The sequence below is a fragment of the Sylvia atricapilla genome, chromosome 5 (assembly GCF_009819655.1).
Source record: "Sylvia atricapilla isolate bSylAtr1 chromosome 5, bSylAtr1.pri, whole genome shotgun sequence".
NCBI classification, from domain to species: domain Eukaryota; kingdom Metazoa; phylum Chordata; class Aves; order Passeriformes; family Sylviidae; genus Sylvia; species Sylvia atricapilla.
In genome coordinates this window covers 61,380,124-61,398,863 of record NC_089144.1, presented here as the reverse complement: position 1 = coordinate 61,398,863, position 18,740 = coordinate 61,380,124, and the positions used below count along the sequence as shown (strand labels likewise).

The window sequence follows — 18,740 nt, the reverse complement described above, 5'->3', positions numbered from 1 at the left end:
GATGTGGGAAGGGCTGGCACTGGGAAAGCTGACGGCACTGTCATCCTGCCCCAGCGGGGAGGCGCCTGTTTTACTCGGGGACAAGAGGCAGAGAAAGAAAAGGGGACCAAGGCACAGAGAGAAAAGAGGACAAAATAACCCAATAGAAATCCGGAAGGGAAATGCATGAGTGAGATTTCTATCAAGGAAAACAGCAGGGGGGGAAATAAAAACAAAAGAGAGAAATGTGTGGAGAGGTGGAGGGAGGAAAAAAAAAAAAAAAAAAAAGAGAGAGAAAGGGAAAAAGAGACTGGGGGGGTTGAAGAATGGCAGGATGGGGACGGGGGACGGGGTGGGGGCAGAAGTTGGAGTGAAAAGAGCTGAAAAGCATGACGCACTGAGGGGAAGCCCAGCTGAGATCACTCTCTTTCCTCAACGTTGCCCATAGACTATCTGGGTAGAATTATTAACTTTATTCCTTCTATCCTTTTGGCCTCTTTCACTCCACCCAAGCCCTTTTCCAGTTCCTCAGAAGGCAAAGCAGCCTGGTTACGGGAGGAGGGAAGGCAGGGAGACACTCAAAACCAGCTGCTCCTTTGCTGAGCTCACGACAACAAAAGAAACCCACTTTAAGTGACCGTATTTCAGAGGCTTTTCCAAAATATACGGCACCACACATTGTTGAAAGGCCTCTGAGCCCACAGCAAAGCCCTCTCCGGTGGATGTGGTTACAGCTACCCACAGGAGACCCACAGATAGCAACCTCTGCCAGTCCCGTGTCCTGTGAGTCCTCCACAGAGCCAGGGAAGAAGGGTATTTGCTCTGAGCAGTAACGTCAGATATTAGCAACATTTCTGGATGTTTGCCTGTCAAACCCGTCTTTGTTTAATACCCTGATTGAGGTTATTATCCGGGGGACAAAACTGAGCGTGGATCTTTACCTTCAAAGTAGGAGTATTTTTAAAATAACAGTAAACTGGAAATTCAGAACTGTTTCTAGCCTTTCCCCAACTCCACACTCTTCCTTTTTGCCTGATGATAAAATCGACAATGTTTTTTTTTTCTGCTAGTGTTTTCGCGCTCAGAATTTCCACTATAATACAGAGGCTAGTCAGGTAATGGGAGTGTTCCTTCCTACATGTCTGTCAGCCATGTTGCCCTAAAATTTGGTAAACTTGAATTTAAAATAGACTATGTTATACCTTGTGCCTCCTGGAAAAACTAAACGCTTTCTGCTCGGGCCCCTCACAAGTGACCACTGCCCTAACACATTCCAAAAATCTAGACATACTAACAAGTGTCATACAAACTCACTCTCATTCAAACTATTCAGATTTTGTCCCCACATACATCTCTGTCACAGCAAAGTTTTCTTTCCAGTGCCTTCTGAGGGACTTCTGAATCTTGTCAGGATGCAAATCCAGATTCACTGATGGCTCTTAACTCATCACTTTGCAGTGCTAAGGTTAATGAAACATTATCTTTGTGGGGTTTTTTGTTCTTCTTCTTCTCTCTCTCTCTCTCTTTTTTTTTTTTTTTTTTTTTTTTTTTTTTTTTTTTTTTTTTTTTAATCAGGGGATGCTTTCTAGTGAAGCAAGGACCTTGAGGTTTGAGAACACAGAAATGTTTAGTATGGGATCCCCTATATACCGCCTGTTGCATCAGAATTTCCCACCACAACCTCTTAAGGCAACTGTAAACATCTTTCCTCTCTTCTGTTTAAAATCAAAATACCACAGATGAACTATCAAATCCTTGCTTGTGTTTTGGATGTCTAGAGAAGACAAGACAAGGACAAGGCAAATAGAATTATTTATATAATGTTTATAAATTACAAATTTTTTGCAGCTGCCAGATTAACATTCTAATCCCAATTTGATACCAATACAGATGATTTAGGAGGCCCTTTTTTAAACAGAGGTTCTTGAGCCTTCCTTAATTCTGCTTATGTTAATCAAGTAGACAGTTAACTCTTCTCTAATGTACAACATTAGGATGTGGTACAGCTGCTGACTGCAGCATTAAAAAGCTGTGGCTCTGATACCTACTGAGTTTGGCCCTCAGTTTCTAGCTAAGCATTTCTTACCTCTTACCTCAGCTATGGACAAGTTTTTAAAGCTAAAATACTACTAAAAGCGAAAGGTTCCTGATTTAGGTGGGCGATCTTGAACGAGTGACTGGTCTGCGTATCTGTCCTTCCTGCACAGGGGAGAGAGACAAACTGTTTTACTGGAGCAGCAGCCAGCACAACTCTTCCTGCAGCAGCAAGCAGCTGTTGTCCTGACACCTACTACATTGCTGCTTCAGCTGCTATTCCAGGCTTTTGCTGGGCCACTGTGAATTATCTGGCAGCACTGCACAGCAGTCCCCCTGTGTGACTCATCTCTGCTATTTCTAATTTAAGATAGACTATTTTTCTCCTCTTAACATCTGAAATCATTCTGATCATGATCACAGGATAACCTTTCATATAAACGTGCCCTGCATGTTTGAAGAAAGACGTCTCCACAAAGGACAGCTTTAGCACTGCTACACTGTTTTCCTCCCTTTGTAATTCTAGTTCTATGGGTGCCACTTCTGTATTGCATTGGATTCACCCCACTGTTTTTCAAACTAGACAGTTAAAGTTCCTGGAACAGTGGGTTTTGTCTTCTTTAGCTGCTGTTGTATTTTCGAGATATTCAGAAGTTTTTTTTTTCCCTGTGTGGTTATTAATAGATTTTCTGTGCTGTATGCTTGAGGGTATTTTACAGTGGAACTCCTATTATCATTCACTATCCTCAGCCGTGTATGGGGAGCAGACCAACTCCAGAGGAAGTGTGACTGGGCAGAGGTAATTGCCAGAACAGAACTAACTCATTTTTATGACATTTTTATGGCTGGATATCAACAGGAACGAGAAGCTCTACACAGGGAAACCTTTAGATATTAGTAGCATTGGATCAGGTCATATACAGTAATTAATGCTGAGAAGATGCCAAATGCCAGAGAATGCAAAGAAAAACAAGGACATTATGATGATGATGATTCAGCAAGAGAGCTCATTTGTGGCTGAGAAGTGCCCAGAGTAGAAATGAGTTTCATTAATTGCTTGGTGGGAGAAGAGAGGAGGCCTCTATTAGATTGTGCATTGTCCCATGCACTCCCTGATCCCCAGAGAATGTTAAACAAACAATGCATTTGGAGAAGCCCAGAGGACATATGTCTGGAAAGCTGCAAAAGCTTCCTGCCATCCTTGGGGATAAAGAAGGGAGAGAGGAACTGAGCTGACATTTGCACAACCTTCTTGATTTGTCTTTGTCTAACAGTCCGTAATCCCTCACATTTCTCTGTTTACTTCAAAAATTCCCATGGATTCCCTGCTTACATTCTTATCAGTTTAAATTATCTCACTTTAAACCTTCACCAAAAGAACAATAACTGGGTCAGACTGTGACTAAGTTAAAGTATATGTCTCTAATAAAAATCCTAGAGAAGCATCTGTGACAGTGAATTGGCACAGGTCATGTGGAGTGTGAAAAGAGACCAGGGGCAGTAAGAAAATAAAGCAAAATTATGCCTGTCTACAGAATTCAGTGGCTCATATGTGCACTGTGACTAATGTGATAATCCAGAGCAGTTAAATAGGAGGTTGATTTGGCACTGGTAAGGTTTGCTAGAGCTGATGGGAAAGGCAGCCATTATTTAGATAAAAGGCCAACTGCACTGACCTACCCATGTATAGGTATCTATACTTGAAAAGTAAAAGAACAATTCAGCCCCTCTCAGTCAGATATTTGGGCACAGTTCCGTTGCCCACATACATATATTTTTTTTTACATACCTATGGGCAAGCCTTGGGATGCATTTGGAATGACAGAGATGCTTGGTTGGGCTTTGGCTGTCAGTGTATGTTATCTTGTAGACTCAAGCAAATGTTCTGGATTTCCAAGGGCAAATGACATTAGATATTCATGCTTATCTAAATGAATTAAGTGCACAGGTAACTGTGGCCTGAATCACTTTCTGGGCTCCAATGACTGCCTTGATGAAGATGTCCTTTGAGTTAGTCATACTAGAATCCTGCTGCTGTTGAGGATGCCCTCCTCACTTCCATCTGCCACCAGAAGTGCCTCTGTCATACCAGAACAAATGAACTAAGCCACAGATTGCTATTGACTGTGCAGGATCTTGGACCTATGGAATACTTAGGGGTATATTTAACTTAGGGGTCAAGCTTTAAGAGATGCATTGTTGCTTCTTCCTTTCTTATGAGTGGTGATTTTTTCTTCTCTCTGCACAATTTGTGCGAAACCTTGGAGCATAAGCTAACATTTATTCTAATTGCCAGGAGCAGTCTCTGTGTTCAGTGCTGATACTGCTGCTGAAATACTGTAGCTGATTTTGATATTCAGAAGCTGAAATAGCCACTGATACTTCGCAGTGAGGCCAGAGCAGAGTTACAACTAGAAAACTTCTCCTACAGTGAAGGAGGCTGATAGGGACTTCAGCTCTATGTGCAGAGCAGTGACACTATATTACTGTGCCACTCTCCAGAAGGGAGGGAACAAGGTTACAATGGTTCAACAGGGAGAAGCTCCTAAATGTGACTGCCTCAGATACAAAAAAAAAAATGCTGCATAGCCTGCAATCTCTGCTTCTGACAAAGATAAGAAGAGTCAAAAGGAAAAAGGGGCAATGGCATGATCACAGTCTATAAATACAAAATGGAGATCATAAGTTTTTGCTATTGCGTGGTCTTGAATCTAACAGGCATATTCCAAAGGTTGGAATGGACACTAGGTGAATTCATACAAGAAAAACTAGGCAGATTCTTGACCAGCGTGCTACTAAATGCTGAAATAATAGCAGCAGTTGTATGAGGTCTTTGTCACTGTAAATGTTTTAATAGAAGTTAGATGCTTTCTACAACACATGCTCTAATTGAAAAACAATTCAGAGGATTCCTGTGCCAAAGGTTTTAACTAGTGCTTCACACTGCTTCTTCACGGCCCTCAGCTGATTCAAACATGAAAACACCATCTTCCTCAAAAGCCATTCTAATTCTTCTTTTCACACTTGATCTGGAGCCATCACTCTCATTGCTACCCCATTCCCAGCCTCCTGCTCACATGTGCTGCAGGTGGACATTTCACTGAGGGCCACCACAGATGAGTGAGGCCACTTCCAGCAGCCTGGTGTGGTTTTGCCTGACTGACACTTGGCTGAAAGTGCAGCTCTCTGTGGGTTTGCCCACTGGGACTCACCATGCTCCAGGATGTATTTCACAATCTCGCCATTCCCAGTCATGGCAGCGTGGTGCAGCAAGGAGCAGTGATCAGGTCCTTGGATTAACAAATTGGCTCCTTTTTTACAACATTCTATGAACTGGAAAGAAAAAAGGAAAAAAAAAAGAGAGAGAGAGAGAGAAAACATACAGAAGGATAAGATGGGAGGAGCAGACAAACAAATATGTCAGTAAGTAAATTCCTTACTGGTTCTCACTGTCAGTCAGTGCAAGAATAGAATAAAATAAAATAAAACATCAATTTAAAGCCAGCTTTTAGGCCTTGATATAAAACATCTGAAACCAGAAGTATGGACAATTATATGGGTTAAGGAGAACAGTCTGTATTTCCTAAACAATGAGACATTGCTACTCTACTGGAGATGATTTATTGCTTACTAGGAATGCTTGCAAACCACATCTGGCAACACTGTTGGGATATATTAAAATATATGTACTTGATAGAAAATTCCAGCTTCTTTGCTGAAGACTCAAATTTTTCCTCAGCACAGGAGTCAAAGATTTTCTGACTAAATCAGAAAACTCCAGCTCAAAATTCCTCAAAGAGGTGAGGTGCCTGTCACCTCCTCCCTCCTCACAGTGGCCCCTGTTCAGGGCTGGACAAGGAGGAAGAACTGTGTGGGGTAAGAATGAGAGGGGAACAGCAAGCAGGTGGGTCTCAGAAATCCTGCAAACTTTTTTTTTGGGGGGGAGGGGGGGAGTGTGGGCAGGGAGGTGGGATTTGCAGTTCAGATCACTGCAGAAAAAGGAGAGACTTGCTCATTTATGATGCAGTACATCTGAAGAAGAGCAAGGAGTTTCCCCATCAAACTCAGGCAAAAGGTTTTCGAGATGTGTAGAGGAGACAATATTTTTATGACTGCTTGAAGGACTGCTCCCTAGATGCTGCTGCCACAAGTGCTGAGGCAGTGGTACAGAAGGGGCACCTGCAGGCAAAAAGTTGGCCTACAGCACTGTCATTTTTACAAATGGCTCTAAGCTGGCTTCTCACAGATAAAATTGCAATCATTAATCACAGTCCTCATCCAAATTCGAGGGCATGTTTTCAGATCCTGACTTGGCTACTCAGACACACAGTCTGAATAGCTGTCTGATGTGGGACTTCAGTCATTGGCACAAAAAATTTTGCATGAGTAGTTTTGCCTCCCATACTTGCTATACCGAGGCACTACATGTTTTGAGACATCCATCAGGTGATAAAACAGCCAGCTGAGGTTTGTTCTACCTGGTCTTGTGGTTTCCTAGGTAGACTTTGAACAGACTAACACTTGGGAGCTTGGCCACCAATCTCACCGGTGTAAAATATCATTTCCTGTATAAAGCTGCGTCAGAGCTACCCTGCTGTTCTACATTGCCAATATAGTAATTTCCCTGTTAGTAACTGGCACATTCCTCCATGCTGTGGGCTCTGAATCCTGGGCAGAAAGAAGCTGTCTAACACCAGATCCTATTCAGGCAAATTTCACACCTCACCTGAATGATGTGTTCCCCTAGTATTCAGAGTTTACTGGAACAGCTGTAAAATGGCACTTGCCAGAAGTCCCCACAGCAGCCTATTTATGTTTTGAGCAGAGGGGTAATTAAATTTACAGTATATCTGACTGGCAAAAAACTGTGAATAAGTGGACATGCAGTGCTCTGTACCTACCTTCAGTAGATCACCAGATATGACTGCCTGTAGAAGTGCTACAAAAGACAAAAAGAAAACTGATGTTAGGCAGAAAGTATTGTGCACAGAACTTCACAGCTGAGGACACATCTCACAGCATGGGCAAGTTAAGACTGACATCCCCCAGTCCACTTGCATTCTCATGTACTACCAAAACCAGTGCAAATGCTGCACTGACACATATTGGAAAGGCAGAAGACAACCCATGGTGATGAAAGCTGTATGGACATCAAGTCATCATTTCCAATGCTGTCATGGAACTGCAGGCTTCTGTCTGAGTTTTTCGCTTGAGACACTTCTGAGACCTTTCAACAGTGTCCACAATGTGGACAAGGTCAAGTCTCCAGCACCAGAACCATCATTTAAAATACCAATGTTATCTGCACAGAGAACCTGAAACTGTCTACAGACCTGTCAGACTTGGTCATACTGATGGTAGAGTGGTCAGTCAGTCCCCAACACACTGAGAACCCCAAATTGCAGATTATTGAGTGACAAGAGGGACATTTCTTAACAATTACTTGCATTAGAAAAACATTTTGAGATGCCAGAGGGGAGCAAGTCCCCTGGGTTTGGCAGGCAGGGCCCAAGACAGAGCAAGAGCCAGTCCTCACCTTGTCAGCCTTTGTATTTTAAACAGACATAGAAGGAAAAAGAGACAAAGTGGACAAAGGCTCACAACAAGGCAGGACAGAGCTGCAAAATGCTGGGAGCTTCTTACTACCCACTACTGTCTGCCCTGATCCTGTTAAAAAACAGAAGGAAGGCAAAAGCCTGGGACTCTCTATTGCCCAGAGAAGCTGTTACAAACCTATCACTATGTGGCCATCTCTTTCTTTTCTCATCCTTTTCCCTATCATAATATATATTGTAAAAAAAAATGATGAACAACCTTTCTGAGAAAGCACTTATGTGGTTTGCATCTTAGAAAGCGCCAAACATCTGCCTCAACTCATAATTTTCCGGGAGTGTCTAAGCCCATTTCTATCTTGGCGTCTAGGCAGCGCAATCAAATTAAGCATTTGCTCAAGTGCCATCCTTGATAAAGATGCCAGAAGTTCACGTGAGCAGGAGCAAGGCAGGAAAGAGAACCACAGTGCAGCCTTGCCTCTGAAAATAGCACACAGGAAACTGCACAGTGGGAATTCCATGATGAGCTTGGTACGCCTTCAGAAATGACAAGGCATCCAAGCTAAACACTGCAGAAAAGGAAGGATGTTCAAAGGCAACTCAACAAATGTCCCTTTCTTTGAAAACACCTGGGGCTATGTGGCTTTCTAGTCTAAGTAGTTCCTCATGCCCCAGCCATGCAGCAATGGGAAAAGCAAAACCCTAGTCCAACTAAGTTCTGTTCTGAGGAAGCAGGAGCAGCAATTCTTGAAACTTTAGATTTAAGACAGTTTTTCAGTGGCCATGAGTTAAACTAAACCCTAAAAGCCCCCCTGGCATCTGTGAGAGCAAGGACAGACAGATTTTAGGAATGGGAGACGGTAAACACCAGCAGGTTAGAGCTAGAAAATTCTTCAGTTTTTTTTTTCATCCTTCTTTTTTTCCCCAATAGTTCCAAAAATTGCTCAGCCTAAACTAATAAAATTAATAGCAGAGCAGAATTTAACTCATGTAACTTGCTTTATCTTTTTCCTTTTTGTCAGTCTGGTCTCACTGATACCTTTATGCTTTAGGCTACTGCAGTCTGGACTTGTATAAATATTTTGCACTTCTCACATGTGAAAATCAAATCAACTGGTGACATGAGTTTATCATTGCTTTCTACATAAAATTTCTTAAGACATAGCTTCCCTGAAGTCACTTTCCTAAGAGGCAGTGAGACATTTTCTTGTGCATGCCATGCTGAAGATTGCAGCTCAAAAAAAACCAGGAGAGAGAGCTATGAATCTATGAAAAGCCTGACAAGATGTGAAAAATCTTCTACGCTGAATATCCATAATCAGAACTGGTCTGGTGATAAGGCTATTAGGATAAAGCAGCTCTAAAACAAATTCAACATAATTAAACCAATCTTTTCATCTCTTTCCTAAGCCTCAAATCCAGCAAAGCGTTTAGGCAAGTGCTTAGCTTTGAGCTAATTACATTCTTTTCACGCCAAGTCTACCTGCACTCTTAAAATTAAGTGCTTTGCTAGAGTAGAACCTATTGGATAAATGAATACATTACAGATCAACAAAACCAGCTGGCATATCAAGAGGATAGACTACAGTAAAATAATTCAGAGCTGTACACACCAACACAGGAAGATTTAGAATCTATTGAGCTAGAAATGGAGAAAGGGTCCTTAGGATTGGGAACATGTTTACATAAATATATGAATTTTGCTTAGCACACTAACCCCATAAACCCAAATGGGACTGCTGGGCATATTGAGGAGGAGGATGAAGATGGCAAAAATCACCTGGTTGCTAAAGAGGAGGTGAAGCAAGCAAGCAGATGGCATTGACAAGAGAGAAAAGACTAAGAAGTTGGAGGAAAATGCTGTTAACATGCAATGCCAGGCTACCTTAAAATTAGAAACATTAAGAATTGTTTAATTTCTTCTAAGCAATTCTGCACTGCTGGTGTAATATATAAAATTAACTATGGCGCTCTTATCATTTATAATACACCTTCAGGTCTTAAAGATATCTCCAAAATTAGTTGATTTAATTAATATTTTAATCAAGTCATTATTTTCTCAATTTCTCCTAAGAAAAGCATTTCTCATTGCTAGTAAAAGTGTTTTATTACTCTTCATATTTATTTAGCAGGTAGCTTTATTGCCGATGTAGGGTGACAGCTTGGCAAAATTGACAAATGGAGTGCTCTGTTCATGTATCGAGGAAGCACTCAATCCCCAGGCTGCCTCCACAGCAAAACTCCAAATACCCAACCTAGAAAAGCATATTCATTAAAACAAAACAAGGCAAAAGTGTCATCATCATCAACACCACCACACCCACAAAACCAAAAACAGCACCCTGCCCAGGCCTGCCAGCAAACACAAAAAAATGACTGGCAAAAAAACCACCAAAAAACCACCCACTCCAAAATAACCCCCCTCACAAACACCCACCTGACTTATAAATTATTATTGAGCAAATACAAGTGGATAATGCACCAACAGAAAAAAAGGCCGTGTTGAAAAGACTGCTAATTGAATTGTGGTAGTACAGCTTGAGACACAGGATAAACAACTACTAGTACACGCTCGTGGTGCAAACAATACTTTTCCTAGGGCATATATCACTTATCTAATTTCCATGTTAGTGTTCATTGTGTCCATTGGAAACAGCTATTTTTAATTCCTATTCTAAAATCTATGTTAATGTCACTGAGTTACAAGAAACATTTTTGTTTCCCAGACAAAATTAACTTCTGCAGTAACAATTGCTCTCCAGCTCTGCATGTGAAGTCAGCAGCATTAAAACAGTGCTGCAAAGTCAGTCATTAAACACTGGCCATCAGAGAAATAGGAAGTGAAATATTCGTACTCCATAACTTCAGAGGCTGCAAGACACCTGTGAGGTCTCACAGGGTTGCTTGGACTGTCAAAAGACAAGATAACTCTCCACAGAAAATAACCTGTTTTGCCCTGCAACAGTTCATGATCTGCTCCACAGACTAAAGAAATTCTAGAGAAAATGACTTCCAACTTGCAGCACCAAAATTAAGAGTCAAACTAAGACAGAGAGGGCATCCTTCAGAATGGCATCATTTCAGGAGACACGTCTGATCACCTCCAGAAACAGCAACCAAGCAAGGGCGAAATGGGAGGTCTACTTCTAAAGTTTTCCAAGGGGTGATACTCCTAACACCAGGAAGTGCTCACAGTCTTGGAAATTTTACTTCTTTAGATACCATACAGGCACAGAATGAGAATGTCTGATGAATGTCAGGGCTAACAAAGACAGACCCACGACTGCAGCACATCAGAAGAATACAGCAGGAGAGGGGCAGAAGTCATCACCATCACCTCACTCACTTCAAAAGCCATGAAAATTCTCAGAAGTATCACAAGCAAGGGAAAACCTCAAACTACCCCTTCCTGTATGCCCTGCAGAAAATTTTTCTCCTAATCTCGAAGCTACTGATCAGCTTAACACCAAGGACAGACGCAGGGCTCATCGCCAGGTTACTATAACACCAGAAACTTTGCTGCTAAAACACTTACAGAAAGAACATGAAGAAAAAAAAACTTATGAAATCTCGTAAGTGACATGATGAGATCACAATGTTTTTTGCTTAAAGTAGGTTGACATGGAAGATATCCAGTAAGTTAGTTGAACAATCATTAGTGAAACAGTAAGAGGAGATGGTCTGCCCTGGAAAGAATCTCAAAGAACAGGGTAGTCCTACAGCCTGCCCCTGTCAACAGTACAGTCGTAATGTGCCTTTTCACTTGAGTAAAAGTTATTCATAAACCATAAATATCCTCCAGATTTTGTTAGTCAGATTGCACACCTGATCTGACTCTTTCAATGCTATATTTGAACCCACTACTTCTGTACCAACTAAGCCACAGGGAATGCTGATAAAAATGTATAGCAACTTTGAAGTTTTCAACGTTTACAAGCAATTCTTTAGTGAAGATCTAAAAATTGTGACTGAAGGGAGCAGAATTATCTAAAACTATGATATAAAGTACCACACCAAGAAGTTGTCACATTCATTATTAAAATGCAGACAATTATGGACCTATAAATGAAATGCAGTGTGACAGCAGAGTATTATTTGCAATAATGCATCCTACCACATCATGAAAAATACCAGGGTATCAATGCATCTAATCAGAGTATGACAATATTTAAGCACATGGGAAATTATAGCAGAATTCAGCTACCATAACTCAAGATCTGGTTGGAGGAGAGTGCTTTGACCAAACAGATTTGGTGGGTGGCATCCCTGCCCATGGCAGAGGAATTGGAACTAGGTGTTCTTTTAGGTTCCTTCCAATCCAAACCATTCTATGATTCTCTGATCTCAAGCAGAATTAGGGCACGTAAAACCTTTAGCTCTTTCAAAAGGCACAGCACAACAGTTGGTAATCTGAAGAGATCAGCTCCTTGCAGAAACTTCATTTAACAGACAATGCCTGCCTCTGTCCAGCCCTTTCTAAGACACATCTAATGCACTGATTCAGCATTTGGAATTGATAAGTCATCAGCATTTCAGTGCTGAATGCTCCTTACTGGTTGCAGGCAGCTAATAAAAAATATAGGAGCTTTGGTGTGGAGTGCCCGAATTGGAGTGTCAGTGTTCACCCCCATCTCCTACTAGAGTGCTCAGGGGAACTCTTAAGGATACCTCTGCCTCATTCAGACCTTGTAGAGCTGATAATGAAGAAGAAACTGTAGGAGAGGGTGACATCATCAGATTTTGAGAGTTATTAAACTTAACTTGGACTATCATTAGCTTTCAGAACATTTCCAATACTTTATTGCTGTTTCAGTCTTTGTGTAATCCATTGAGTCAGAAATTTGAAGTAATTACTACTTTACACATTGAGAAGTAAAAAGCTGACCCTGATTAGAAGAGTACTTTTACACAGTTGGAGTCTTCTGAGCTGTTAAAGATCAGCATTACAGAAAAGATAACAAAGGAAGCCCTCGGGGCTTATTTTTCACCAGCTTTACAGAAATCAATAATAACTTATATTTCAATCACTCCAAAAGCTATGCTCTAAAAAGACCGGAGTCCATATAGATTATCATTCAGAAATACACTCTTTTCTCTGTAAACAACAATTTGCTCATAAAAGCTTTATGACAAATTGACAGTAATATAACTTACCCAGAAATGTACAGAACTGACTTTTTTCTACTCTAGCCATGATCTTCAGCCTTGACCTGCAGATGAAAGGGGAGGCAGGGGGCAGGTACCACAGGAAATTGCTTTGTGGATTACTTCCCTTCTGAGAAGACTGTGAAAAACACGCATGTATTTCTGAAGGGGCTGCCAGTACCATAGATCAGTTTTAGGCATCCATGAAGAGAAGTTGCAAATCTCTGCGCTTGAGCTTTTACAAAAAACTTTACCTCTTTCCAACATTTTATCTGCTTTTAAAGTTACAGAAAGAAACACAAACCACCTATAAAATACGTATGCCAAACTGTCTACATAACTGAGAAATTAAATTACAAAACTAATAATGCTTTGTTGGAATAACTGTGAGCTCAGGTCTTTGATCTACAGACAATCTCAAGTCTCACCAAAGCTGATGATGCTTAAATATTTTCTTTGAAGATCAGCTGAGTGAAAGGAGCAATTAGATTTTTCTTCATGTATTTTATGCACCTGTAAGTAGAGGAGGTGACAACTGAAGACCATGAAAAAATTAAACAGAAATTAAACTTTACAGGTTAAGGGGTCCTCCAGATGCTGGCAAAAAAATAAATAAAAATCCAGAAATAACTGGTAAAATCACTTCTTCTGTACTTCTGTACACTTCTACTTGAAAAAGCATTTTACATCAAACAGGGAATGGAAAAAGTTTTCTGAACTTGCTAGAGTTCTACCTCAGCCCAAAGACTGCATAAAAGAGGCATGATGGAAATATGACAGCAAAAAATACGTGCAGTTTAGAGGTTTCTCTAAACCCTATCATAATATCCCTTGTGCTGAATAAAACAAAGACTCATTGATTTTTTTTTTCCAAAATGTATCTGTTTGCTGCCACTGCCCTAAAGAAACAGGTGTTAAACAAGGGTTCTCCTCAGGTTTTGAGATTTGCAAAAATCTTGGGCTTCTTATGGAACCTGTAGGCAATCCCAGCAGTCCAGGAAACTCACAACAGCTCTGCTGAGGGTCACTATTTCCATGAAAGATAACAGAATAAAGAGCCTTAGAGCTCAAAGTGCTCCCAAGAGACCGAGAAAACTGACAGTGCAGTCACCTGCTGCAGCCAAGAGCCCAGGAGCACACCAGCTGAGCAGCCAGGCACACATCTGAGGACTGTCCAGCTCCAGGGGCATCAGGGAGGCCTTCACACAGTATCTTGAGCCATTTCATCTGGACAGGAAAGGTGCATAAGCACACATCCTCTTCGGGTTTGAGAGAGACACTTTTGAATTCTTCTGGCCCTCTGAGTAAGTCATGCCTCAATAACATCTATTTCTAGGATTGCACAAAGAGGTAGAAAACCCTTCCAAATATTTGAGGGCTGTCCTTCAGTTACAAAAGCATTGCATCCAGAGCAGATTTAGAGAACCGACACAGTTTTGATTGCACCTGTTTGCCTAACTTGCGAATAAGCAAAAAAAAAAATTAACATGTAAAAATATCAAACATTATTCAGATGGATATAAATATGCATTATGAACGTTTACCTTTTAAGAATTTTAAATTCGAACTGCACCAAAACGCTGGTAAGAGAGAAGGAAGAGGGAAAAAGGGCAAAAAAAGCCACACATGCTTGCTGAAGGGAAAGAAAGGCTAAATTCTCACTTACACAGAAGTCCCTTCATACAACTCTGGAAGGATAAAGAGGCTTTCAAGAAGATGTAAATTACACTCAAGCTGCCTTTAAAGCCCTATTTTCACTCAGACTGGTTTAAAGCTACTTTGATGCCAATTAGAGTCCAACCTGTATTGTTTATGTGGCACTAGTGCAGAGCTGAGAGTGCAGTTGATAGCTAGGAGTGGAAGTGTTCAGACTCTAATGCTAAACTTTTGCTGCAAGACCACTTAACTCAGATTTACAAAAGGAAATGATGGCTAAAAAAAAAAGAGGACTTCCTTTGTAAATAGATCAGAACACCAAGAACAGTCGCAGATAAACTAAGCACCATCTGGCTCACATCATCACCCTTTTTGCCTTCCTTTTCTCTTCCACCATTTTTATTTTTAAGCCAACACAACAATTAATTTCATTCCCAGGAGTGATGCAGTGGAAGAAAATGTCTGTGAGAATGCAAGACAGGGAAGACTTTGACTTATTATCAATAGAGTGGCACTACTTTGGCAGAAAGAGAATTCTAGGTAAAATAATTAAGCAGTGATTTATTTTCAATTTAAAAATAAATAGGACAGCAAAAAAGAAGCATTGTGGGCCACGCTGTTCCTCTTCCCTGGCTTTGTGGACCATTCCCATCACAGGTACTCTTAGCACACTCCCTTCAGGTTTTTGGCACTGCAACACTGGCTGCAGTGCCTTTGCCTGGCAGTATCTAAGTAATCCTTCCTTAAAGAACTAGGGGTTCACAGGAGGACTAAATCATGCAAAATTCAGTTCAAGAATATGTTTTATACCTAAGTTCTTCAGTGGGTAAAGTGATTGCCACTCTTATCTGACCATGAGCAATCTCCATCAGAAAAAAAAACCCAGAAGCAAAGTAGATTGCAAGGTTACCCAGAGCTTCTGCTTGAAAACAAGCACTCTGGTTCAAACATATTCCTTACTCATACTTCCTCCAGAGAGGAAAAGGATAATGGCAGTGGCCATTGTGAAATAAATGTTTTTCTGTTTTCATCTGTTTCTGATTCAGATGCCCACATCTGCCAGACATCTCCTCAGCTGCCTGCTGACCCCTCAGGCTGCTTGAATGTGATGAGAGGTGGGGTGTAGGCACTTTTTAAAGGTTTTATCCAGAAAGGACCTCCCTCAGCCCTAGACTTTCACAGAATGCTTTCTCTTGCCAGGGCACCCTGGGTCTGCATCATTACCAGCCTCTGCTGAGCTGAGAAGCAAATGAGCAAACCCAGAGCAGATCCCCAAGGCATCATTGGCTCAGCTGGCCACAGACACTTTCAAAACACTATCCAGGAGGGCTTTCTTCCTAAAGTGGCTAATTAATCAAAATAAATACCTACAGTCGGGAGCCTCCCTCCAACCCCTCCCATACTCTCTTTAATTTTTACAGAGAAAGCATTCCAAGACATCTCAATTTGTTGCTGGATAAACAGCTGCCGCATCACCATGAAGGATACAGCATGTCCCCTCTCTCTTTTGAAGGTATCTGGTGTACAAAATAGCCATTTTTGGGGTTTTTTAAATGTTTATTTTTTTAATTCTACCAGCACTGAGATGTTTGGATTCATCTGCAGCACCCTGCTCATCCTTTTAATCAGTATGGCAGGCTGCTTCTAAACTCTAGAGAACTTCCCTTTGCAGACTGTGACTATCAATATTAGTGGAGATTGGCTCCAGAAAGAAGAAAGGAAGCTGAGGGAGTGAAGTCTGTGTTACCACAGGTCACCATGGGCAACAGGAAATCCCATTTTTGGAGGTTCCAGGAAGTGTTATTGCTTCTTGCACTATTTTCTGGGACTCCTACAACCATCTTCCTCCTTGCATGTGTTTATATTTCTTCTCTTTAACAGAGCAGATGGCACTGGAGCAAACTCCATAGTGTACAGTACATTCTGCCTCCAAGGCAGGAACAGATACTGCATTGCAAACCATTTTCCTGTGTGGGATGGAGCCACCACTGCCTTCCACACACTTGATCAGTCCCTTCCTTATAATTCAGACAACAGCTCTCTCTATGCAGAGGGCTATCCAGAGACAGAACTATACTTCCCACCTAAAACTTCCAGTCTGAACCCATGCCAAGCAATCCCCGTGGAAATGTTTTTCTAATAGAGACTAATGTAGAAGTCAACATTATAAACTCACTTCACTTCTTAATGTGCTCCTGGCTCTACACAAATACTTTCTAGATAGATGTAGGATATCTAGGCTGGATGACTCCAAATCATGGATTGACTCCATGGCATGGAGCCAGCATCTGGCAGAATCTGAAACACCTTTGAGTGTTGCTATTTGTATTTTCAAGCAGAACATCCAGCCTTTATCTTAATCTCTTATATAATACTATTGCTTTGTATTAACTACCTGTCTTCAAAATTGCTCCACTGAATGTATTTCCCTCTTGTCTTAATTTCTCAGTTATCTCGTATTCCCTCATTAATCTATTACACATAAAATACCCCAAAACCACAAACCCCAAATCACACAAATTATACTGATGCAGCGAAACCACGTCTGCTGGAAGTGAACAAGGCAAAGAGCCCAGTTTCATTGGTTTATAGAGAAATGAGCAGGAGAGCAGTGACATAAATATTTGAAACCTCTTGTCTCCCAATCAGAATGCAAGTCAGATGAGTAAGGATTAAGCTCTTGAGGTGCATTAGTATAGCTACTTAAAACTGAGTAATTCCATCAAAGGCAAGGTTCTTCTGTTTGAAGTCAGACACACAAATATTGAGCAGCAACAGCTCCAAGTTGCCATGACATGAATAACACACCAATGTCCCCTTCTACATCATTAATAGCAACACTCAAAAGTTTGCTGGGTTGTTTCCAGGAAACTTGAAATGGAAATAGAACTCATTGTACTCTTTTTAAGGCCGTTTTCTTCAAGTGCTTGTGTGATGATGAGGAATCAATTCAAACATACGAGGTAAACAAAGAATAGCAGAGAGAACCTAACTTTGGGCAGATGAACCCACAGATATGAATATCTAATGCAGATTTCTGCATGGTAGCTGTAAATAGGGGTGGCCAGGGCATGATCCAGTGTGCACACTGAATACAGTGCAGATCTGAAAGGTGCAGGGTGATGAAGTTTTGGTAAACCTCAACCATTCACCTAATGATAACCAGACTGCACTGGATAACCAGATAATGACTGTGTTATTAATCAACACAAATTAATAATTATTATTAATTAATACAATGCAATATATTGTATTGTCTTCATTCCCATCACGCTACCATACCTGTTCCAGAAACAATGGATGCAATAACCTCCAACAGTGTCAGACCTCCTGAGCATATCACCAAGACGTTTTACACAACAAAAATATAGCAGGTCACTATACTTCAAAAATAAAAATAAAAATAAATAAAAACAAAAATAAAGCACGTCCCTTCACTGAGAGATGACTTGCCTGGCCCTCCATCATGACATCTACCAGATCTTCTGTGGGCCTGACACTTGCTCATTGTTGAGCCTCATCTAACCCAAACACCCAAAGAAAACCACTGATTTCCATGCTGCAGGGCATGTAGATGCACCAGGCCCCACCTGACAGAACAGGTCATCCCCCAGAGTCGTCAATCTCCTGTCTAAACTAGGATGCTTTAGGATTTACTCGGCTTGTATCATTTTGTCAATCAGTTAGAGCATTTGAGGATTAGGGGTCTTGTCTACTCCTTTTGTTAATTAATAAAGAAAAATAAATATGATGGATTTCACTCTTTAGTTATCTATTTCCTATCTACCTGTACAAAAACCAAGACACAAAGCATAAGAGGCTTTGGGTATTTTTTCTTTTGAAGTTTGGGGTTTTCTAGCAGTGCTCTTTCCCTTTCTGTGCCAATTAAAATGGCTCTGTTTTGTAACTGATAAAAGTGCCTTTAACACGTGTCCACAACAAGGAGCATTGTGTGCAATTACAATTGTTCAATAGATGCCCAGTCCCAGACAGATGGTGCTTTATCTTCACCCACTTGTCAAGATAGCATAATGCATTGTCCTGTCAGGGATTAATGGGAGTGCCACTCACAGTAGATGCTAATTCTGGTACAGGTCTGTTAGAACACTACAGATGCTACAGCTACTGTTTTCCACTAGTGCTTGTAGCAGTCAGTCCACACTGGAGCAGAAGCAGGACATTCAGAAACCAAGGTGAGGAGCACAATGCAAAAATCTATGCAGAATACAACCTTGTGGTCAATGGGAAAGAGTCATTTAAAAAGCAAGAAAAGGACGATTCTAAAAAAAAAACCACAGAGAAACAGTAGAAGAGAAAGTGAAAACTGAATATTAAAGTAGACAAAACAAAGTTCAGGAACCAAGAGGGGGGTTA

The 18,740-nt window shown here is 41.0% G+C and overlaps 1 protein-coding gene across 4 annotated transcripts in view; it reads right to left on the bottom strand.

Moving 5' to 3' along the window:
- DGKI (diacylglycerol kinase iota) overlaps nt 1-18,740 on the bottom strand; it is a 195,912-nt gene that overhangs the window by 5,975 nt on the left and 171,197 nt on the right. For all 4 annotated transcript variants that reach the window (XM_066319716.1, XM_066319717.1, XM_066319719.1 and 1 more), the window contains 2 exons: nt 6,915-6,952; nt 5,226-5,346 (listed from right to left, as the gene is read on the bottom strand). In XM_066319716.1, the coding sequence (XP_066175813.1) occupies nt 5,226-5,346; nt 6,915-6,952 (159 nt within the window). The remainder of the gene's footprint in view (nt 1-5,225; nt 5,347-6,914; nt 6,953-18,740) is intronic.